Source organism: Hyperoodon ampullatus (genome assembly GCF_949752795.1).
Source record: "Hyperoodon ampullatus genome assembly, chromosome: 2".
Classification (NCBI taxonomy): domain Eukaryota; kingdom Metazoa; phylum Chordata; class Mammalia; order Artiodactyla; family Ziphiidae; genus Hyperoodon; species Hyperoodon ampullatus.
This window is the reverse complement of record NC_136915.1, coordinates 116,440,325-116,464,275: the sequence shown is the minus strand read 5'-3', so window position 1 is coordinate 116,464,275 and position 23,951 is coordinate 116,440,325. Positions and strand designations below refer to the sequence as shown.

At 54.8% G+C, this 23,951-nt stretch overlaps 1 protein-coding gene across 2 annotated transcripts in view; it reads right to left on the bottom strand.

Annotated features, from left to right (window-relative positions):
* Positions 1 to 4,806: 4,806 nt before the first annotated feature.
* Positions 4,807 to 23,951, bottom strand: part of KIRREL1 (kirre like nephrin family adhesion molecule 1) — a gene marked incomplete at both ends in the record, with an annotated part of 96,320 nt that continues 77,175 nt past the window's right edge. The window contains 14 exons of one of the 2 annotated variants that reach the window (XM_079698523.1): positions 4,807 to 5,283; positions 5,526 to 5,603; positions 6,199 to 6,338; positions 6,504 to 6,611; positions 7,905 to 8,103; positions 9,736 to 9,836; positions 9,928 to 10,054; positions 10,793 to 10,920; positions 11,110 to 11,258; positions 11,407 to 11,512; positions 12,552 to 12,702; positions 14,869 to 15,026; positions 20,288 to 20,437; positions 22,257 to 22,406. In XM_079698523.1, the coding sequence (XP_079554649.1) occupies positions 4,807 to 5,283; positions 5,526 to 5,603; positions 6,199 to 6,338; positions 6,504 to 6,611; positions 7,905 to 8,103; positions 9,736 to 9,836; positions 9,928 to 10,054; positions 10,793 to 10,920; positions 11,110 to 11,258; positions 11,407 to 11,512; positions 12,552 to 12,702; positions 14,869 to 15,026; positions 20,288 to 20,437; positions 22,257 to 22,406 (2,222 nt within the window). The remainder of the gene's footprint in view (positions 5,284 to 5,525; positions 5,604 to 6,198; positions 6,339 to 6,503; positions 6,612 to 7,904; positions 8,104 to 9,735; positions 9,837 to 9,927; positions 10,055 to 10,792; positions 10,921 to 11,109; positions 11,259 to 11,406; positions 11,513 to 12,551; positions 12,703 to 14,868; positions 15,027 to 20,287; positions 20,438 to 22,256; positions 22,407 to 23,951) is intronic. The other variant, XM_079698524.1, reaches the window with a different exon arrangement.

Below are 23,951 nucleotides of genomic sequence, written 5' to 3'. Positions count from 1 at the left end.
AATTGGAGGCAGCAGCCGAATCTTCTGGGTCACTATTGCTAGAAAGATTGCGTCGAGAATTTGATTGTATTGGCAACTTGGCTGCTCTCTCCCCAGAATTAGGGGTACTCCCAGGGGGAAGCATCTGAAGATCCCCAGAAGTGAACAGAAGAACCCATGGCCCACCAACACTTGCAAAGGCCAGTGGCTGGGGACAGCAAAATGCCAGGATCAGGGGACAGGAGAGTGGTAGGAATGAGTGATAGCTCTATGCAGACAGAGTTATTATTATCATTATTGTTATTATTTTTAAGGGCAGGCTTGTACCAGAACCACCCAGTATGGCCTGTGACTTCTGCGCAGCAATTATTCCTCCAGGGACAGGGCCTGGAGCTCCCTCACAGTGATGCAAGAAAATGGGATTCCGCCCCACCCCCCCATCTCCAAAACTGAGGAATCTCCCGAGCCACACATCTTTCCATCCTCTTCCAGCAGCACAGAAATGGAAGGTCAGGACCCAGCTGATAAGTGAGGCCAGTGCCTTACAGAAAGAGGCTGGCCTCCAGGAAAGGAGAGGCATCATGGGAGGATAAGGGGGAGGCAGGGAGAAGGGGATGGGTTATTTAAATGCTAATTTTATAGCCTCTTCACAAAAATAAATGCCTTTTCAGTTACATCCCTTGGTCTGTGCACCTCAATGTTCTATTATCACCTCCTTACTGGTCCCACCAGGGTCAGAAGCTTCACTAATGCCTTCCAGGTGATTCTCTCGACATGCAGAAGGGCCCGTAGGGGCACAGAGTGGTGACCTGGCTCAGGACACACAGCACTAAGTTGGCAGAGAAGCCAGGGTTTCCGAGGCTGGGGTGCTTGGGCGCGCAGCAGTGGGGAGAGAACTGCCCTCACGGCAGAGTGAGGCAGTGACTGAGCCAGTTCAGTGCAACTGGGCTCTTAGCTTTAACGTGGTTTTCTCCAAACCCGAATGGCCCAACACTGCTATGTACATGGGTCAAGTACACTGAAAGACCATCTGATTCCATTTGAAAGAGCCCAGGACTTGTGGCTCCTGACAGAGCACCACCCGTTGAACGAGAGGGCACCAGGGTGAAAGAGACTCCAGGGCTCCATCCTGTAAAGCAGAAAAGGCTGCCCTCAAAATTATAAGGAAAGCAGCACCTGCTGAGACAAGGAGAAGGTGCAGTGCCTGGAGACGGGGTGAGGATGGGGTGGGAATCAAACAAACATCTTTCATCCCGTGCAGGACATCTGTGAGAGTATAGCGCTGCTCCCATCCCTGGCTGCTTTCCTTTCTGACTTATGGTGGGTTTTGCTTCATGCATACTTTGTGGCTAGACTTGGATGGATTTGGGATTTAGGATGCAAGCCAGGCCCTCCACAAGGAGACTGTGGGTCATCCAGAATCACAAGAACCTCTTCAAGATCCAGAACTTAAGTCAAAAACTGCTGGACTCCCTCTTCACTCTACCAGCTGCCCTTCTGAACTGCTCCTGCAGAGAGGCCAGCTGTTCTCATGCCTTGCCCTCTGGCTCGAGACACCTTAGCCTGCAGGCTTCCCCTTGCTCAGTAAGTGAGGCTGGCTGTCCCCAGGCCACGGGAGTGTTCCTGAGGACTGGGGTGGAGGGTGGCTGCTTCCATTTCTCCCTATGGAGAAGGCTGCCTGAAACCTGGGTGCACAGTGAAGGAAACTCACCATGCCCTGACCTAGCCAGAGACACCTTTGCAAAACTGTTAGGATTCTGAGTGGGGGGCAGCACAATGGCCAAAGGATAACCCACATCAATTTCACTGAGGTTTAGGATATGCTTTCTGTTGCTGTTTGGGATTAAGGGGTTGCTAGTGGAAATTCATTCACAACACTTCTGACAAGTTGATGAAGCCCACAGTGAAAGCTTCTTTCAAGATAGGAGAACCTTTCAATTCTCCCATCCCTCCACTGCTCAGTCACTGTTCCCAAATCCTTGCTAGGGATGGCAGGCCCTTCCACCTCACCAAATGAATGCAGCAAGAGCAGGATAACTCGAGGTTTATGCAACTCTCCCCCCTCCTCATCTTAAAGACCAGAAAATAGGGGACAATGAACCTAAAGAGGTTAGGCCAAGGTCACTCAGTAGATGGCAACTTCAGAAGTGGGTCCCACGTCTCCTGACCCCTTGCTCTTCCCACCAAAACTAAAATGGCCAAGGCAGTCAGGATCACCAAAGTGACCACATCAAGTACTGAGGCACCATGCTGGGGGACTCCAGCCTCAGACAGCAACCCTCCATGCTCAAGGGCGCCTGCCACTCCCCAGAAAAGCAATTCCACTGGCTTAACAGGTCGGTCCCAATTCAGATTCTGGTCAGACCAGAGTGCAAGTTGCAGAGGGCAGAGATGGCCTTGGTTGCTGACATCTCCCTGTGCCTTGCATGGTGCTTGTTGATACCCAGGTACTGTAACGTGTTAAGGAACAGCGAACAGGGAAGTAGCTCTGTATCTGGCTTCCAAAACCCATGGTTCCTGCAGTGTCAGCTGAGTTACCGAGTGACCTCAGGGCCTCCTCCTCTCCATCAACAGAATGGACCCAGCACTCAAACCAAAAAGGAGTAAACAAGCGAATGTGGCCAAACCCCTAATAAAAGTAAATGTCTTTTGGAATATTCCTGTTTAAAAAGCCACCCTCTTCAGATTTTAACTGTTTAGATTACCCATGGCTTCTGTGAAAATCATCAAAATATGCATGAATTTGCACAGGAACCTGCATCCTTAACAGACCTTGTCACTGAGCTCACAGAAAAGGAATCCACAGGAAGGAGTCAGCTTCCAGGGGTGAGGGTGGAATAGCATAGCGCTGGGAGCCTGTATGATGCCTCTGTAAGGACCGGTCCTCGGGACTTGCCCCCGGTGAAGTGGAGGAGGATGCAGAGGCAGTTTGAGAGGCTGGAACTAGAACTACTTTCTTCCTGGGTATGAGCAGGTCCTTACCAGCCAAGGGATGGCGAGGAATGTCACCCCACAGAGCCATCCGCAAAGGTGGCGATGGCCCGTGACTGATGGGCATGTAACTCATTAAAGCGAACGTGACTAATGAACGGCGACCACGAGAAAGGGCAAAGCGCATTCTGGGGATTGCAACAGAGGACCTGCCGGCTCAGGGCCCAGCAAGGGGAAGAGCAGACCCTGCTTCTTGGAAAGGGGAGGCCGGGGCAGGGGAGTGAGTTCTCTTTGGAGCGCCGGTTCTCTTTGGTCAGAAGGTGGCGGCTGAGAATGTGGAATGCATGTGCAGGCGTGCGTGCACGTGTGTAGATGGAGGTGAGGGTGGGCGTGGGGTGCCGCCTGGGCCGTGGCTGCCTGCAGTGCCCTTCCGCGTGACCTTACCAGGTCCGCCCTTCCTCTTACCAGGCCCCCCCACCCGTCTGTCCCCTAAACTCTGCAACACTTGGCAGTGAGTTTGCGCTCACAAAACCTGCTCCCTGTGCAGCCACCCACCCAGGGCCGGTCAACCAAAGCTGGACACTCAAGGCACTGAAACTGGAAGAAGGAATCTGATTGGTCCAAGAAAAAAGCAGACACTTAACAAACGAAAACCCGTCTAAAGAGAACATCTCCCATGCCCCCGGGAAGGTGGCCTCTCTAACCAGCTGGTTGGCCCTAGGGTGGGACAGCAGAGCCTGACAGCCAGGCCCCTCCCTGTCCTATCAGGGCCCATCGGATGACAGGTCTCACCGCCTGAATGTTTAAAAATGGATTCAAAGTGCTTCGAGATTGAAAGAGTAATGGAAGATGTTGGGAATCTGGTGAAGAACAGATGCCCCCTTTCCTTTCCACTGGGACTTGTATTTGGGTGGGGGACTCCCTACAGCTTTTTTGCTTTTTTTCTCCAAATGAGGTGTTTATTGTTTTTTGTTGTCTTTGAAAATTAGCCTATCGCACTCCCACCCTCACCCCACCACTCCCCAGGCATGCTAGAGAGTTAAAGCCAGGAAGTGGGGCAGACTGGGGAGGGGAGGGGGCTTGGGGGGGCTCACTCTAGCGTGGGTTCTGGAAACTGCTATATAGCACACTGCTGTCTGGCTAGTGACTCAGGACATGGTTCCTGACATTTCCTTCTCCATCACGACCCCCTGGCTTATCTGGCCGGCCCAGCACAGAGGAGAAGCAAAGGGGGCAGCACTACGGGACATACCTGGATCCCTCTGCAGGCAGACAGACGGGTGTCCCCATGGGCAACCAGGATGACTGGCACTTTACTCCCAGCTGAAGGAGGGCTGGATCTGAACTCGGTGCCAGGACTAAATAAATCCAAGGTCCTTTCTGCAGTCCCAAGGAGGGAGAGATGCATCCAAGGTATGAACGCAGACAACAGATGGACTGGCCAGGTGATCCCACTTCCACCTATCTGTACCAGAGCCACCCACCCCTACACTTCATGCCCCCTGGGCCAAAGCCTGTTCATCTCCACATGACCCCCTGTCTACTCACGGGAGATCAGAGGGGTGGGATAGAAAGGGAATGCTAAAAAGTGCCCCCTCTGCTCTCCGCAACCTTCACTTTCCCCGTCCCCAGGCTGGGGCCAGGCGAGAGTGCAGATCAGAAGAGACACATCCTCCCGAAGAAGAGGGAAGGGCAGGCCCAGGAGGCTGGGGCATGCACAGAGCACCATCCTCGGGACGGGGTGTTTCCGGGAGACCTGCTCCCTGCCTGCCACGGTGGGAGGAGGAAGGCTGGTCCAGGACGGGAGCAACAACGAGCAATGCCCCTGAATATCAGGGAACAGCTGTGAGAGCCTTCTCCTCTGCCCCGCAGAGATGCCCCGGCCAGGCTCTAGCCCTACACGTGCGTCTGCATGCGCTGCTGGAACCTCTGGCCGTAGTCCGAGTGCTGGGAGGTGTAGGAGAACCGCGTGGCAGTGGCGTACTTGCCAATGGGGTCATATGCCTCATACGGGGTCCGCTCCAGGCCGGACGGAGGGGCCTGGGGGTAGCCCAGTCGGTAGGTGGGGTACCCTGCTGCCCCGGGGAAGGGATGGGAATTGAACTTCTCATAGTTCTCGTAGGACAGCTGGCTGGTGGTGTCGGTGCCAGCTGGGGCAGCAGGACCTGGGGGTGTGGGCTCAGGGCCGTAGTCAGAGGCCGGGGCCCGGCTGTAGGTGTTGAGCTGGGCATAGCCGCTGGAGTGGGAGAGGCGGGAAGAGGGGCGGCCATCGAAGCGGGCAGGGCCGGGGGCACGGTAGTCAGCATAGAGCACTGCCCTGGAAGACGGGCGGTCTTCGTGGGCACGCACATTGTAGTAGCCATTGGTGGGATCCTGGGGGGCAACGAGAGAAGAGGATGGACGAGGGGAGTCTCTCTTGGGGGAAGGGTGTCGTCTCGTCATGGCCTTCTGGGCCTCCTTCTCTGGCTCTGCCCTGGGCTCTCAGCCAATAACTCCCCACCTCCTGTTTCCTCCTGACCGCTCCTCCCCAAACCTGCCCTCACTTCCACCCTGCAGGCCCTCAGAGCCCCCGTTCCCACCAGCCCCCGTGAGCTGGCCCCTCTCCGCTTTCCCACCTTCATCTCATACTCCTCCCGGGTGTCGATGGTGTCACAGCGCAGGTCCTGCTTCAGGTCCACGTCATCCTTGAAGGACTGCAGAGCAGCAAGAGTGGGGCGTCAGGAGATGGACACCCTGCTCTTGTCCTTCCTTGCCTACCGTATCCCCACACCCAGAGGTCACCTATGAAGGGGAAGCGTCTGGGGTCATGGGCAGCCTTGAACTCTGTGTCCTCTCCCAGCAGAGGCTCTGGGATGTGGTGGGAAGAGGCCAGAGACCTGGGTTCTAGCACCAATTCTGTCGCTAACGTGCAATGCTTGGGTACGTCCCTGCCCCTTTCTGGGGCTCTTTCCTCATCTGAGCTATGAGGCAGTTGGGCCAGAAAACTTCTAGGGGTTTCCAATTCTGATACTCTGTAGGTGGAGGCTGGGGTGAAGGAAGCCTGTGCTAGGCCACACCTGCCTGTCCTCTAATGGATGGAAATTAGCCTGGGGAGCGTGGGCACGTGAATGTGTTTATGAATGTGCATGTGCACATATATGTACGTGTGTGAGCGTGTGAGCCTATGGGGGACGGAGCAGGGCCAAGGTAGGATGGCTGAGGGAGGAGAGAGCGACAGTATTGGTGAGCTGGGCTGCAGCCGGTCCCAAGAGTGTGGGGAGAGCTGGGCCAGGGAGGAGGGACCCTTACCGAGTAGATGGCCTTCATGACACGGGTTGCCGTGGAGACGCTGGCAGCATCGTCCTCCCGGTCAGAATGCATCGTGAGTGGCTCCCGGTTCACTGTTTCCACCTTGATGTCCAGCTTTCTCAGGGTCACGTCTTTGCGACCTGGGACAGGAGGAGCAGCCTGGACGCTTTCTGCCAGCCTCTGCAGAGGCTGCTTCTGGACCCACCTGGCCTGGGGAGCGCCGCTGTCAACCCCCTCACCTCTCCCAGGCCCTGCCTGTTGGGGACCCCCAGGAGGGCTGAGGCCTGAGCAGGGCCCATACTCACTGCCTTTGCGGCGCCGGTAGAGGAAGAACACCAGGGCGATGAAGAAGAAGATGAGCAGGATGCCTGCGCCGATGGTGGCCCCGGCGATGATGCCCACGGGTAACACCTCTTCAGATGAGGGAAGGAAAAGGGGGAGGGTCAGGATGGGGGCACACGGAGGATCTGAGCTCAGTGCTGGCTGAAGGTGAGGACAGCCGAGCTCCGTGCCCCCCTGGATTGTGCACAGGTTTTATGTTTCAGCTGAGCTGTGTTCAGTTAAAGTCAAGGTGGGATTTGAGAGGAAGTCTGCACTGTTTGGGTTTAGACCTGTGCTTCAGCTTCATCAGAATTGGGATCAGCTTGACCCTGGCCTTGGTGGTCCATCTGTCCCTCTCTTGCAGCCCACCTGTCTGTGAGGCTTGTCTCTCCTTCCTGGGTTGGGCTCTTGTCTGAGATCAGCTGTCCCCACATTCTCCCATCTGCCATGTGTTCTGACCTCTTTCACTGCCTTCTCCACACACACCACTGTGACTGTTCCATCTGTACCTACCCTCCCAGGGCTCAAACAGTTCTGGTTGGTTCCCCCTGCTCCCCAGAGATGAGAAGGACCCAGGAATCCTGCCTCCAGCTTTTTCTCCCTTCCTGGCTGTCCTGGATGGATCAGATCCATGTAAGTCTCTTCTCCTCCAGAAAGCCTTCCCTGCAGAGCCCTGCCTCACGCTATTACTCTGTTCTTCTCCACCAACCCCTTGCTCTTGCTGGTGTCTTCAGCTAAGAAAGACTCGAGGGGACCCCCAGTTATTTTCCCCCATCTCCCATGTCAAATGGCTAGTTCTCATTTTAAAAAAAAAAGAGGAGGAGGGGGCTCTTTTCCTCATCAGAGGTGGGAGCTTCCAAAAAAGTCAAAGGCATGATGCATCTTTCATCACACTAGAAGTGCCTTAAGGGAGGGAATATGTGTCTCCTACCAGACTAAGGATTCGTGAAGAGGTAGGGGAACCGAAGCTTCCTGGGCACCTATTCTATGCCAGGTACTTCAGGAATATCTTCTCATTTAATCCTCACACCAACCCAGTGAGGTGGGGAGTTTTCCTCCCTTTCACAGATCGTTTCATTTTTCTCCATCTGAAGTCATTTGCTACCACTCTGTAAGTTCTCCACTGAACTGAAAGTTCCCAGAGGGCAAGGAGTGTGTTCGCTCACATGTGTCCCTGCAGTTCCTAGAGGGGGTGGCTGGCACAGAGCAGATGCTCAATAAATGTTTAAAAATGCGAGTGGGTTTTCCAACTGAGCACCAAGGCCAGGCTCTGGTGGGCAGGCCCAGGAGGGAGATGTCTCTCTGAGCCCTGCCCCCAGAGAGAACAGGGAGCAGAGTCCCCAGGCTGCCCTGCGCCCTGGCTACACAGCCAGTACTGCTGTCACCTCGCTCTTCCAGCTGGATGATGGCTGTGCCTGGGCCGAAGCTGTTCCAGGCTGTGCAGTTGTAGTGGGTCTGAAAGTCGGCCTCCATGACGTTGTTGATGGTGAGCGTGGACAGGACCCCGCTGCCTGAATTGGTCCTCTCCACCGTGTAGCGTTCCAGGGTCCCCACCTCCAGGAAGTTCTCCTTCCATGCCCATGCCTGGGGTGGGGAGGGCAGGACGGGATAAGGAAGAGGCAGGTGGCGGAAACACCTGACCCACCCTCCAGGCATCCTCACATCCTCACCCCATGTGCTCTTAAGCCCAGCCCCACACTTGCCCTGAAACAAGCCCAAGTCGCACCTGCTGCCTCAAGCCCTGGCATCAAACCTCCAGTCTAGGAGAAGCAGCGGTTCCGAAACATGCCTGCAATATGTGCTAGGACCATTCAAATACGTTCAGAGACACTCTTTAACATGCAGATTCCCGGGGCTTATCTCCTACATTTGACTCTCCAGGGGAGAGGACCAGGAATCTCTATTTTGTTGTTGCTGCCTTTGTTGGGGCAAGGGAGAGCAATTTTATTCGGAAAGCCAGCAGGCCAAGAAGATGGTCGACTACTGTCCCAAAGACCCACCTTCTCCATGTTAGAATTCAGGCTTCTTTGATTGGGAATCTCTATTTTTGTAACAACCCCAGCAGATCCAATGAAGCAACATGTGGGACCCCTGATGTGGTAAAACAAATCCTGGGTGGAGAGCCGAGAACCCTGGGCTCTAGGCCTGACTCTCCCCTCGAGCCCTGTGTAGCCTCCCCTTCCCTCTCTGGGTCTCAGTTTCCTATAAAAGGAGAGGACCGGGCTAGAGGCAGACAATGCTCCAGCTTTCCTCCAGCTCTGATAGTCTGAGATTCTAACTAAACATAACTTAACCTTCAACCTCACCTTTAATCACTCCACAGCTGGCCTTACATAGCCCACTGGCTCTGCAGACTCATCCACAGACCCTTATAATGAGTGGGCATTGGCACCGGAGAGCTGTCTCTCCAAGGCTCTTCCATCCCCGACCCCCTAGCCGGGGCATCCCCCCTTTGTGTCCCCTCCCTCAGAGTGGAACCCAAGGGAGGGAGAGCCACTGAGAACTGCCTCCTTTCCAGGGATCAGTCCTCCTAGCTCTGCAAGGAAAGCCCCCCCGGGAGCCAAGCCGCCCGCTGCCCAGGTGGCCATGGTAATGAAGTGTCTCTGGGCAGCCGTGGAGTTAGCCAAATGGTCATTAAATGTGATGAGGGGTTTGACGGTTAATGGTCACGGAAGGAATTAATGGTTCATGGTGTGGGGGAGAGGGAGGGGGGTGGAGAGCGGCATGGGGGCTGGTAGGAGGAGGAAGGCAGCAGAAGGGAGAGGAGGGGATGACAGGGTGGGACAGAACTGAGGGGGCAGGGCGGAGGGGCAGAAGGCAGAGGAGAGAGCAAGGAAGAGATCGGGAGGCTGAGGAAAGGGGAGGAGACGAGGGAGAGGACAGAGCAGGAGTGAAAGCCCGGGGGAACCAACAGCATAGCCAGGGAGGCTCCACCAGGCCTTTCACACGTGTTGTCACCTCACGTCTCACAGCAACCCTGTTTGGTAGGGATCACTGCCCCTATTTTATGGATGAGGAAACTGAGGTTCCAAATAACAAGTAACTGGCTCAGGGTCACACAACAAGTAAGAGAGGAGATGGCATTTGACCAGGAAGAGGGACAGAGTCAGAAGATGAGAAGCACAGGGCACAGGAAAGGCCTGGGGAAAGTGGGAGGAGGCTGAGCCAAGCAGAGAAGCAAGCGGCTGCCGGCCCGAGGCCAGCCCCAGCACTCACAATGCGGTCTGGGGGTGGCGTGCTCCCGATGAAACACTCCACCTTGCCACCGTCACCCCGGACGGCGTACTGCACGGCCTCGCTGGAGATAATGGGGGGCCCTGCAAGCAAGAAGACGTGGTCAGGGCCAGCTGGAACCTCCAGTGCCTGCCTCCCCCCTCACAGGCCCCCCTCCCACCTCAGGCCACTCACCATTCACATAAAGTGGCACCTCCCGCTCGGCCACTCCGATCCGAGGCACGATGGCCCGGCAGGTATAGGTGCCGGCATCGGCCTGGGTCACCGACTTCAGCAGCAGCTGGTTGCTGTTACTCAGGACCTGGGCAGAGAGAGCAGCCTCGGGTGGGGAGCCAGGAGGCCTGGGCCCCTAGATCCGTGCGGGCCCCCGCATCGGAGGCATTGGAAAGAAAGCAGGAAGGGCCACAAGTGAATTCCCAGAAGGGAAACAGGGTCCCGAGTCTATCTGGTCCATCCCCTGACTCTAAATAGGCTGGCATTTATTTAGACACATCATCTCTTTATATAAGAGCGGGCAGAAGTGGGTGGAGGCTCAAGAGGGCAGGTGAGGCTGCCACCGTTCTATACAGAGGATACAGCCGCTTCTGGTCATCTGTTCTAGTGCTTCTCTAACCAAATGAGGTAGGAAGTTTCACTCTGAAATCCCTCTTTTTTGCAACTGTGGCCCAAACTGTCCAAGGCAGGTCGCTGTAGAGCGGCACAATTCAGCCTTCTTTTCTCTAGTGAGTCATCCCAGCTGCTCCACCCTCCTAGCAGCATTCTTTTACCAGGTCTCTTGCCACCACGGCAATTCCACTCAGGCCCCCTGCCCCCCTCCCACCCCACAGGTCATCACGTCCCTCCCACTGCCACTGCGGCGGCCTGCCGAGGAGGGTGGGGGTGATTGCAAGCACCGTCCTTCTCTTCCAAATCCTGAGAACTTGGAAATAGCCCAGGTTCAACTTGAAAAATAATGCTGCACCTCCTATGCCCCCTCTCTCCCCAGCCTGTGGCCAGGCTCCTTCCTTCCAGCGTCCCGGAGAGGCAGCAAGCTTCTTACCATGTTTGAGTCCTTTTTGGTCCAGGTGAGGGTGAGCGGGGGATTCCCAACCCAGACACAGGTGAGGGTCACATCAGAGCCAATGTCTGTGGTTGTGGGTTTGGGGTCCACTACAATCCGGGGGGCAACTGAGGTAGAAAGGAACAGCCCGTTAGGGTCCGAGTCTCCCTGGGGGTCGGCTCCAATCGCTGTCCTCTTCCTTCTCCTGTCCTGCCTCCTCCCCACGCCCCCTCAGCTTCATGGAGCCCCGCCAGCCCCACCCCAGGCCCTTTAAAGCCCCGGCCCTCTGTCCCCACCCCCGCCCTGCAGCTACTCACAGTGGACATTGACTAAAGTGCTGACATTGGTGCTTCCCACTTTGTTGTAAACCTCACAGGACACAGGCTCCGTGAAGAAGGAATAATCAACATTCGTCTCATAGCGACTCTCGTGGGCGTCTTCGATCAGAAAGCCCCCCTTGGCCCACCTGGGGGAACAGGCAACACAGAGAGGGGTCGGGCCTTGGAGCCCTCTCACTCACGTCCAGTGGCCTGTCCTCCTCAGCCCCCCACTCCTGGCCTCAAGGGCCGCCCAGTATCGTTCCCCAGAGTGTGCCCGGCCCCTGCCCCTCCCACCTGTAGCCCAGGATCTCAGGGTTGGCTGTGGCCTGGCACGTAAAGACGACGCGCTCGCCCTCCTGCACCGTCTGTGGCTCAATGGACAGGGTCACCGTAGGAGGGTCTGCAAAGCAGAGGACTGGAAGTCAGGGTCTTTTCTGTCCCTCAAATTTCTTTTTCTCTCTCTAGCACACACACTCAGACCTCACCCGCGTGGTGACCCGGGAATTTGACTGAGCAGTGTACCAGCTCCAATAAATAAGCCTTCTTCACTTTTATTCCAGGAGCCTCTAGGGGCCAGCTAGGGTGACGACCAAGGATGATACCAGAGGGACAAATTAGTCAGGTGTATTGACGGACCGTGACCACTAGGCGTCAGTGTGGGCTCGTTAGGCTCACTGACCGGGATGGGGGTGGGGCATCTCTCCAATGGCTGCCACTCTCCCACCCTTCTCTGGGGAGTGGGAGAGTTTATTGAGCACTTACCAAGTAGCATACTCCATGCTAGATGCTCTTACACTATATCTCACTTAATGTTCACAACCCTGAGAAGCAGGTACAGGTGCACAGTCCCTTATCTGAAACCCCGGGAACTAGATGTGTTTCAGAATTTGGGATATTTCAAGGGTTAGAAAGGTAACGGCGGGCACAGACCGTTTACTGTGTAAGACCCCAGCACAGTCTGGGCAATATCCCACAGACACACGCATTAATACATCTGCAGTGAAATGTATAGCTATTCCAATTAAGTGGGTTAAATAAAAGACTACGAAGAGCCTCGGTTCAGGTTTTGCCACCCAAGCACTTTCGGTTTAGAATTTCCGATAAGGGATTGTAGGGCTGCATTTTATTTTCTGCACGTATACCGAATTAGAAACTGAGGCTCAGAGAGATTATGTCATTGCCCAAAGTCACACGGCTTAAACCCGGGAACTGCCTGGCTCACAGCTGATGCCTCTTCTACCAGCCCTCAGAGTTCAAACCAGGGAATCCAAGACGACAAAGAAATGGTGCATCTGTCCCAGGGCGCCTGGGGGATTCTTCTGTGCTTCTCAAAGGGTGCTGCCCCCCGCCCTTCCCGGGCTCTTTCCCAGGACGCCACTCAAGGTGCACATTCCCCCCACCCCACAATCCCTGCCTCCTCCCCAGGAGGACGTGCTCACGGTGCACGTCGAGCTCGATGGACGTCTCCTTGCCACTCGGGATGGCCTCGTTCACGCTGCGGCAGGTGAAGACACGCCCAATATCCAGGTCTGTGGGGTTGATGAGCAGCTGGCTGATGGTGGTCTCCCTCTTCCCATCCTTCAGCAGTTCCTGGGGTGGGGGAGACAAGGGTGGGAGACACGGTTAAGCTAAAAGCCCCCTCCTCTGCTCTCAGGGTGACCCCCTCAGAGCTGGCTCGCTGGAGGGGTATTTAACCTGAAGCTCAACCCTCCCCCAGCCCCTACCTCCTCCCCAGGTTTGGGTTGGTTTAGTTTTTAATTAATAGACTTTATTATTTTTTTAAGAGAAGTTTTAAGTTTACATTAAAGTTGAATAGAAAATACAGAGAGTTCCTGTATACCTTCCTCTCTGGCCCCCCAGTTTCCCCTATTATTAATTAACATGATGCACTAGTGTGATACATGTGTTACAACTGATGAACCAACATTGGTACCAATACTAACGAAAGCCCATAGTTTACATTAGAGTTCACTCTGTGCGTTGTACAGTTCTCCCCACGGTTTTGAGTCCCATTCCTGGAATCCCCTGAGTCCAGCCCAAGTCCCTCCTCCTCTGGAAAGTCTTCCTTTGCTATCCCAGCCCTCAGGACTCTCTCCCCAGCCTGAACTTGTGCCCCTTGCAGGCAGTCTGTCGTCCACACCACTCTGGTCACATCTGGCCTTGCCTCTTAGGCACCGTGCATGTGTGTTTCAGTGCTGGGTCTCTCCTGCTAGACCATAAACTCCTTGAGGGCAGGGAAGGGACTCACAGGCTCAAAATCTCATACCAGCTCAGTGATATCCAACCTGAGGTCCCTGGACATGATCACAGGAACACTTGGGCTGTTTTCCATATTGTACACTGCCTAAGGGAAACCATACTGTTAAGCAAAGTAGGGGCCCACAGTTTGACAGCAATATATAGGCATCCTTGCTGGGCCCGATGTGGTACCAGAACAGCACCAGCCCAGTGCAGTAACACCAGCTCCCTCCTGCTGCTTCAAAGCTCCATCGTGTCTTTAATGAGTATAAAAAAGGGGGGTGGGGCTTCCCTGGTGGCGCAGTGGTTGAGGGTCTGCCTGCCGATGCAGGGGACACGGGTTCGTGCCCCGGTCTGGGAAGATCCCACATGCCACGGAGCGGCTGGGCACATGAGCCGTGGCCGCTGAGCCTGCGTGTCCGGAGCCTGTGCTCCTCAACGGGAGAGGCCGCAACAGTGAGAGGCCCGTGTACCGCAAAAAAAAAAAAAAAAAAAAGGGGGGGGTGGATGACAAATGGCCATTAACCAATCAGTTTGTTTGGTTGCCAAAATATTCAAAACATGAAGCCCTAGAGGAAAAAAATAACGGAGTTCTTGGTAGTGAAAAAGTTAAGCACCACTAAAGCCAAATTGCCACTTGTCAAAGGGTGAAACTAAGGCCAGAGACAAGTGAATTGTCCAAGGTCATACAGAGCGTCAAGGGCAGAGCTAATCCCGGTACTCACTCCCTGGGGCTACACACTACGAGGCACACAGGTGAGCATTCTCTCTCCCCTCAATGAGAATTGTCTCCTGAAGCATCTAGCAAAGGGCTGGGTACATATGTGCTTGTCCCCAGCTGACAGGAGGAGCTCCAAACAGGAGATCTGGATTCTAATTCCAGCTCCACCATCAAGTTTGCCATGTGATCCCGGGCAAGTCACTTGATGTCTTTCTCTGCCATAGGTTCCTCATCTATAACATGTACACGTAACCCCTGACTCCCCAAGCTCTTAGTCGCGCCGACTGGGAACACGTACCAACTAGAGGCTGGGGGAAGAAAGTCAAGGGGCTCAGTAGCAAGAGGCCACGTTCTGATTCAGGCACAAACCCCAGCTCTGCAGCATGTCAGCTTTGTGACCCTGGCCAGTCACTCAACCTCTCTGACCATCAGTTCACTCTTTGTGAGTTGGAAGTATCACCTAATTTATGAAACTCCTGTGAGGTTTAAGAGAGACTGTCCATAAAGATCTTAGCATGCACAGTGCCTGGTACACAGTAGGGGCTTAATCAATGTAGCTATTTTCAGCATTATTCTTAGTCTCTGCTAACTGTTGACTGGCCCTGTGAACCTGGGAATTCACTTCTCTTCTCCGGACCTCAACTTTCCCAACTATTTAATGGGAGGATTGGACCAGATGGTCTCTGAGGCCCCTGCTCACATCTGTCTCCCCGAGTCTGTGGTCAGATCCATGTGGGAAAGGAAAGGTGAACTGGGATGTGGCCCAGGAGGATCTGGGGGAACAGGCAGGGTCTCACCGTGCTGGCTACGGCGCCCTCCTGCTGCGTCCCATCCCGGAACCAGATGATGGTGGCAGCAGGCTTGGCATTGAAGGCTCGGCACGTGAGGTTGTGGGGGGCGCCTGCCTGCAGCAGAATCACAGGACCGCCATCAATCCTGGTATCCTCCGGGGGGACTGCGGAGAAGAGCAGAGCAGAGTCAGTCCAGGATGCAGCCAACACTGCCTGTATGACCAGAACCCCTGCCCCTGGAGTCATCTCTCCCTCTGCATGTCCACCCCTTGGCAGGGCAGGACCATCCTTACCCCCTAATTCATAATTACTGTATCTGCTGCTCCTGTGGCCTGGGGGGTCTGGCACAGAAAGGTGGCTACCTCCACGGAGTTTCTTACGTCCATTCCCTCCTGTGTGCACCTCTGCCCTGGGGCAGCCAGATGAGGGGGTCTATCACAGCAACCTCCGAAATAGACTCCCTGCCTCCAGTCCCTGCTGGCCTTAATCCATCCATCACGCTGGCAGGTTATTTTCTCTAGAGAGCAGGTAAGACTGTGCCACTTCCCTGCTCAAACACCTTCCATGTCTACCAGCTGCCATGGGCATGAGTTGCAAGCATCTCTGCCTGCCATCCAGGGTTCCTCAGGCCGAGTCCTGCGCTTTCGCATCTTCTCGTCTCGCTTTTGCTGTTCTTTCCCTCAGAGCTTCTCTTGAACTGCTGTCCATCCTGTTCACATCCCAGCTGCTGCACAGGGCCCTCCATGCCACATCCCCCTCAATCACCACCTTGGTGGTTCCCAGCCAGTCACTTGGAGCTCCGAGCACTATCTACCTTCTGTTTGCATTACTTAAGATGATTATCCATGCCCCCTCCCCAACCGAAACTGTCCTCCCTGAAAAAGCAGGAACTCCATCTCACTAATAATATTTATACAGTCTCCAGTGCCTAGAGCATGACCAAAGCAGGCTTTGGCTAAATGCTTAAGGAACTGAATCAATCAGATGTCTGATACTAGAAAATAGGGGGGCCTCTCCCTGTCCTACTCCCATAGGCTTCTAAACGCTCAGGTGAACCAGACTGCAAGTTCCCTGGGAGCAGGGGCTGCTTCTTATTTTCTCTTAAAGCCCCAAGATCTAGTGCAGAGGTTGGTTGATAGCACATCCTGGGGGATATTAGCTGAATTAGTGGCTAAGTGATTGATGAAATAAAGGCAGAAGGGTTTGGATTATAATTTTGATTTCTGGTCCACCTCATGTTCATTGGCCAGCAATGTGAAAGGGTTTTGTTTGCTTTTTGCTGGGAAAGACCAGAAAGGCTCAGAGGGGCCTTTCCGAGGGAACCCTCGAGAGGAGACCCTGGGAGGCCCATGAATCCAGTTGTGGGCAGGGCTGTCCTGTAGTTTATGAAAGGACAGTCTCCATGCTGGGGTTTCTAAGAGAGAGGAACCACTTGTAGCCCATCCCAGTACTCTGCTCAACTCATGCATGCAGAGTGGGAGGGTGTGAAAAGCATGGGTTGTAGAATCAGGCTGCCCCAGTTTCAAATCCTGGCACCTTTATTCATCTGTCATGTGGTCTTGGGTGAGGCCCTCAAGTCACAGTTTCTTCAACAGAGACATACGGTGCTCATTCCCGGGGCCCTCATGAAGGCCAGATGAGGGCTGTACATGGACTATTGTTTTCAGGGCACATGTGACGTGTGCAGTGTGTTCACTTTACTGCTCGGACAAGAGGCAGCAGTGCCTCCAACTCCTGACTGGTGAATGATCGCTGAATCCCGGGCTCTTCCTCTTTGCTCACTGGTGTACCTGGCTCCAATGCCAGATGGGCGCAGATTTGCAAACAGGGTGGGAAGGAGAGAAATGGATAAAGAGCCGCCACTCGGGGTCTCCGGGTCTACGTGGGCCCCTCCAAGGTCACACCTTGCTGCCACACGCCAGGAGGACAGTCCTGGATGGGCAGAGGAGAGGAAGGCTTCTCCTTCCACCGGCTCTCCCTTCCCCTGTAACGTTGACCCTTGCCCTTTGTTCAGGGAAGGCCGCCCACCTGTCACCTCTGCCACTAGCCCACCTTTCTCTTCGTATCTGGGGCAAAAAGGAAAAGAAGGCTGTTGAGGTGTCTGCTTATCCATCACTACCGTGCTCATTTAGGCGTGTGTCCCTGTGTATGTTTATGAACACATTTTTAGGAGTTGTGACTTAAATCTGTATCAATATGTACATGTGTCCGAGGCCTCAGCCTCCTTGTTTGTAAAATTCAAAAAGCACATTGACATCTGTTCCCCAGAGTCGTTACTGTGAAGGTGAAAGGAGACCAAGGATACGAAGCCGACTGTAAACTGTAACGTGATCGACGGCACCTCCACCATTCACTGAACGCCCACCCCGTGTCAGCTCAAGCGCCTCACGTATACGATTTCATTTCATCCTCGCCACAAAGTGTATTTCATTAATCCTTTCACGGTAAATACCATTAACCCCCATTTACAGACAAGGTACTGAGGCTCAGGGACAGGAGAGTGAGCTGGGATGTGGACCAGGCCCGCCGAAGCCATGCCCGTTACCACTGCATTTGAGCGGTTATTGCTGTGAGTAATGAGGGAGCCGTGGGTCTGCAGATATATATTATGCCTGCGTCCGCATCTGCGAGAGAGTGGGAGGCAGCTTCTCGGAGTCCTGAGGCAGGAAGAATGAAAGGCCATTCTGTGACCTGGGCTGGTCTGGGGTGGGCCACTGAGGGGCATGTTTACAGGGGAGGCGAGGTGACGAGGCTGGCCGTGTACAGGGAGGCTGATTCCGAGCAGTGAACACAGCCCACTCTCGGCCCTGCCCCTTCTCTGAGCCCCAGGCTGCCATGAACGAAGGCTGTGTGCAAGCAGGTGAGCAGGGAGGATGCACAAACGTCTTGCCTTCTCAGTGTCTCCATGTGGCTGCAGGAGGCAGGGAGTGTGAGAATTCCAGAGAGACAAGGAGCGGGGGAGGGGGTGGGTGGGTGGGGGGTTGGTGGTGGGAAGGAGTAGCCGGGTTCATCTTTCATCTCTTTTACTCTTGTGGCTTCCTCCTGTTCCCTTCATCCACCTAAATCACTCAGACAGGCTATGAAGGCCCACACCCTCAACACTGACCGTGCCCTGCAGACAAGCCAGTCAGCTCCTCCCTCGCTGACTCACAAGTTTTTGTAAACAAGGTACTAAAGACACAGACCTACTAGAGAATAGACTTGAGGATATGGGGAGCGGGAAGGGTAAGCTGTGACAAAGCGAGAGAGTGGCATGGACATATACACTACCAAACGTAAGGTAGATAGCTAGTGGGAAGCAGCCACATGGCACAGGGAGATCAGCTCGGTGCTTTGTGACCACCTAGAGGGGTGGGATAGGGAGAGTGGGAGGGAGGGAGATGCAAGAGGGAAGAGATATGGGGATATATGTATATGTATAACTGATTCACTTTGTTATAAAGCAGAAACTAACACACCATTGTAAAGCAATTATACTCCAATAAAGATGTAAAAAAAAAAAAACACCAAGGTACTCCTCCATCTAGGTTCCCATCGATATTCTCCTCTGCCAGGAAGACTTCCTTGATTGAACCAAGACACTGGATGCCATTATGAAGTTCCTGGGATATCTCTGGGCTTGGTTGGCCTCTACTCATCTCTCTCTATTTCTCCATCTCTGTGCTGGGGTAGGAGAGGGAAAGGAGAGTATCAGGGGCCCCTCATTAGAATGGAAGTTCTCCTGTCTAGAAGTAGCACCTTCCAGGATCCAAGCCAAAGCAGTTAGGGAGGGAAAAAGACAGAAGGTCTCCTAAGAATCTCACGTTCCCTTGGAATGCCTGGTCTGGCGTCGGGGCTCATACGCTCTCCAACGAGGCATGGAAGCGGATGTCTTGGCATCCCATGCCTCGCCCTGGTGGTTAGCTAACTCTTGCTTCCTAACCTCCATCCTGCTTCTTGTTAATTCTTCCCATTTGTCCTCACTGGAGAGGAAAAGCGAGTCATCCACCAGCCCTGAGTCCTAGTCCTTCAGGGTCTTTACATCCAGAGAAACTGGCTGTCGGGTCCCTCCAGTCCTCACTTCTCCTGACACCTCACATCTGCCCAGACCTCCGGAGTTTACAACTCCCTGCTCAGGGAGCAGCAAAGCGGCAGTTGATAAGAAAAGGCTGGCAGCCCATGTTACCGATGAGAAACCTGTTGTCCAGAGGTTATGAGCTCTTCCGGGTCATGGTGCCAAAAGGGACCAGGTCTCCTGACTCCCGGTCCAGGCCTCTTCCCACCACACTCAGATGACTTCATGTTCTCACCTTTCTCCCCCAAGTAAGAACATTCCTTGTATCCTCATCTCAGCTCCCCACTCCTTTCTCCCATCCCTCCTGGGGGTGTCCCCCACTTCAACGATTTCAGGATTGGGGAGAGAAAATAGAGGAAGCAGGACAGATCAAGTGGAGGCAGGAAAAAAGAAAGGGACAGAGTGGATGACAAAGAGGAAGAAAGAGGGTCACAGGCAGAGAGAGCCAGGCCGGAGACAAGCAGAGCAGAGGCAGAGGCCCAGCCCGAGCACCAGACCTTAAGGGAGACAGAAAGACTGATGGAGCTGGAGGTACCGCCAGGGAGGGGAAGGCACGCAACAGGGGAGGCGAAGGCGTGTCAGAGCTGGCCTCATTCCGTACTGCGTGCAGGAGAGAATCCCCTCATTATGCAAATGGCCCTGGGTGTTGCCATAGAGGGACATCTGTTCTGTCTCCCGTGGGCAGCAGCCGGGGGGCTCGGCTTCCGAGACAAGCCCTCCTCCAGCAGCTCCTGCAGACTCAGCCAGGACCCCTGCCACCACCCCACCCCCCCCCCAGTTCTCAGCCCTCAAAGCCCAGTCCTGCTCCCCTGTTCCCTGAGGAGGGCTCTAGGTGAAACAGAGAAGAAGGGGTGTGTGCTGAGGAGGGAAAGGAGGGAGCAAAGGGAAGAGGGGCTGAGTTCAAGGAAAAGGAGCCAAGGGGGTAGTTTCTGGGGCTTCGAGGCAGCTGAGAGGGAGAGGAAGGGAGAAGCTTCCAACAAGCCCATCTGCCAGCAGAGGCCCGGTCCCCATCACCCCAACATGCCCCGACTCTGGTGGGGAGAGCTTTGTATCCAGAAGGCAGAGCCCCGTCCCTGCGTGGCCTGGGCACAGGCAGGGGCAGAGAGGATGCCAGAGCTCACACAGTCCACATGTCCAGCAGTGGGTGCCCACATGCCCATTTTTTCCTCTTCTATCTGAACTTGGCTTTGGAAGAAGTTTAAAGGATCTGGGGAGGGAAAGCTAGGGAGACAGTGGGGGCAGACATGAGGCCAGGAGTACAGAGGGAGAAGCTGGGAAATACAAGAGGAAATTGGAGAAGGGGGGACAGCCAGGATGCCAAGAGAAAGAGACAGGAGGCTGGGGGCCCTGCAGGATGTCGGGGGTTCTTACTGAGCACGGTGAGTTTCGCTCGCCGGGAGCGCAGGGCGGCCTCCGTGGCCTGGCACTCGTAAGAGGCGTCGTCAGAGAGTTCGGCATCTGTGATCTCCAGGTTGTACTGCCCGGCGTCTGCAGAACCCACGACCCGGTACCGTGGCCAGGCTGCAGGAACAGAAAGGGCGAGCCCAGGTGAGCCCAGCCCCAACCTGGGAATCGACCTGGACCACCCTGCCCCCCAAGGGTGCATCCTCTCCCCACGTCAGGGTCCGCATCCCATTCCAGGGCCAGCACTCCTCCCTCCACCCTCTCCTGGGAGCCCCCCCACGGGCCCTTGACGAGGATGAGGTCCCCACGCAGACAATGTGATGTCACAACCTCCTACAGGGAGGATGGGAGCCACAAAGCAGGAGGAGTGATGGGGGAGAGCAGAAGCAGATGAAATCTCTGAAGCTGTTTGCAGATAAATGTCTCTCATAATAATAGGAAAGAAAGAGGAAAAAAAAAAAAAAAAAAGGCAGACAGCAGGGAGAAAAGGAGAGAAAGAGGGGAGGGTGTGTGGGCGTTAAGAAATATAGGCCATTGCAGCTTAGACATGAGCTCACCAGGGCCAGAGGGAAGCCCAAGGCAGGCTAAGGTCTCACCATCTCGCCTAGGGAGGGATGCACGAGGCAGGGTCCTGCCAGCTCCCTGAAGGAGCCCCTAAACCAAGAGTCCCGTCCCCTGCAGAAGCCACGGCTGTGGCAGGTGAGCCTCTGGCCTCTGCAATCCTGTCTCCCTCGCCCTCCGTCCTCCAGGCTCTTGCCCACCCCCTCACACTCTGTCTTCCTCTCTCATGGTCCCCACCATCAGCTCCTTCCCACTATCTCCCTCTGTCCAGAGGCTATCGATTCTTTTCACTCCATATCTATTGATCTCTCTCTCTCCCTGTTTCTTTCTCTTTCTATCATCAATAGATCCACCAGCCCCATCTCCTTCCTTCATACAGATTGCTCTATACAGACAAATTTCCCCTACCTGTTCTAATACACGGAACCCACAGCAAATAGTCTCAAGCCCTGGACAACAATAAGAATAAAAATACACCATCCCTCCCTACTTTCGTCATTACACTGCTTTACAGTGAGCAATGTGTTTTCACAAAGCATATTCTCTCATTTGGATCAAAACTCGCAAACGCATTTATAAGGCAGGCAGACCCACGACTATTATGCCTGTTTTACACAGTAGTAAACTAAGGCCCAGAGAGGTGAAGTGGCTTTCCTAATGTCACCCAGCTGGGAGGTGGCAGAGGCAGGTCTTGACTCCCCATCCACTCTGCCAGACGGCCTTTCCAAAAGTATCTTTACTTGTTTTGGAATATAGGAGGGTTTCCCCACCCCAGCACATTATGTTTGTTTCCGCAGTGGCTCCATAATGCTTAATAAAGGCTTGATGAATGAATAAATACAGTGCTCAGGCTGATATTAAAATGAATTTGTGAACACTGAGAGGACATTGCCTGGGCATGGGGCAGGAGAGAGGCTGGAGCAAAGCCAGCCTGGCATGGAACGCTTGCAGGACATAGAAGTTACTGTGTCCTCCCCCTGCTCTTGCAGGGGGTGCTCTGGAGTCTCCCAGCACCTCCTGCTTCACCTGGCTGCCTGCAGCTCCCCTTGTGGTGTCTGTCTGTCTGTCTGAAGCTCTCTTACGTAAAGGTCTCTTGGTTTCTCTTGATCTCTCAGGCTTCCCGTTGGCCTTTCATGAGCCAGTCCACAGCCAGGAGGAAAGGCAGAGCTGTGGGTTTTGGAAAGCAGTGGAGACAGAGCTCGGGAGGAGAGGGAGGGAGACTGACTCACACAGAAACGGGAGAGGGGAGGCTAGAGCACAGAGAAGAAACGCGGTGAGGAACGAAGGGATGCTGGATCCAGGAGTCTCTGTTGGTGGGGGAGGGATGAAAAGATGGGGTAGTCTGGATGCTTGGCTGGCTGCATGGCCCACTCACCTTTGAGGCCCTGGCCCATGCCCAGCGCCAGCCCATCCTTGGTCCATTGCACGATCCCCGAGTAGTTGAGCAGCACGCAGGGGAGCACGGCCCGCTGTCCAGCCACCACAGTCTGGTCGGCTGGCTCCTGGCTGAAGCGGGTCTGGGTCCCTGACAAAGCCAAAGCAGTACCGGGTAAGGAGATGAGTGAGGAGAGGGCTCCACTAAGAGGCTGAGCCTCCCAGGCTTCCACTCCCACCCTGCACCGGGCCCGAGAGAGAGAGCTGAAGGCTGGGAAGGTGGACCCTCCAGCCTCTGTCCCACTTTCAGCCTCAACCCCTTCCCTCCAAGATGCCACGTGCTCGCCCTTGATTCCTTCCTTCCTCCCTCCGTGGCCCATGGGAATGGGTTTCAGGAACTGAAGTGCTCAGCAAGCAGAGAAAGTGGTGCAGTGTTATGTAAAGGCCTTAGAGACCAGGCTAGTCCAACCCTCTCATTTTACAGACGAGGACATTGAGGCCCAGAGAGGACAGTCACCTTCCCAAGGACACCCAGTGAGTTAAGGACAGAGCAAGGATAAATCCTGCGCCTCAGCACTTCAGGTCCCAGGCTCTTCCTCACCACCTCTACCAGTGCTTCCCTGGCCCCAGCCCCCCGTCAATGGGTGGCACATTCATAACACATGCTGTGGTGATGCCACGGTCCCCCTCAATCCCTGAGACATGAATATACCACCGTACCCCTACTTGGACTTGTGCACGTGGCCAACGTGAGGTCACGCATGTGTACAATTATGCCAGGTACAATTCCCCCTTGAACGCATCAGGTACATAAAGGCAGGTTCTACGGGACAGGCACATCCACATGTACGCATATAAGCTTCCTGGATGGTGGTGAACCCCAAACAAAGGAGCTCTGAGCCCACTTCTTGCACACTTTCCCCATTCCGTGTGTTCATCCCTTGCTCCCAAGCTCCGAGGGCATGAGTGCATACACACGGACACACCTGCACACGCCCAGCCTCCCGCCCCTGTGGGAGCTGACAAGCCATGTGACTTTGTTCCGCTCTCTCTCTGGCTGCGGGAGCTACACATGGCTGCCCCGCTGGCAGCTCGGCCGCGAGCATTTGATTAGAGAACTGCAGAGTAATTGCCTTTAATTGTGGAGCCTAAATGGAGCAGGGAATTGGATTGCGGGTTTCTTCTCCCCCCACTGCTCCCACCCACCCACTCCAGCCAGCACTGGTCGGTCCGGGGGTGGGGCAGTCCTGGCACCGTGCTGTGACCATCAGCTTCCCGCGCTGGGCCCCAGGGAATGGAGGGGCTGCGGGACAGCACAGGGAGAGGTCTGGGGCTTCCTACGCACGTCCCCAGTCTGTCACACACTGTAACCCAAATCAGTTTTCCCCGGAACTCTGGGGACTCCTCCCCCTTCTTTCCCTCCCCAGCTCCCAAGTCTTTCCAGAAACCACAATCCCCAGATCCAACTCTTCCCAAACCCAGCTTTCCAAAATCTCTCTGATCCTCCATCACTCCTGTGTGTAAGCAAACAGAACTGTCTCCCGCCCATTCCAAGACCTCCCTCTAAGACACCAAAAACAGGACCCTCGTCTTCTCATCACCTCCCGTCTTCTTTTTCCTCCTCCAGCTCCATCTCTCCCCTTCTTTCCAAACCTGCCTCACATCCCCTTCTCCCAGGAAGTCCTCCTAGGTTGAT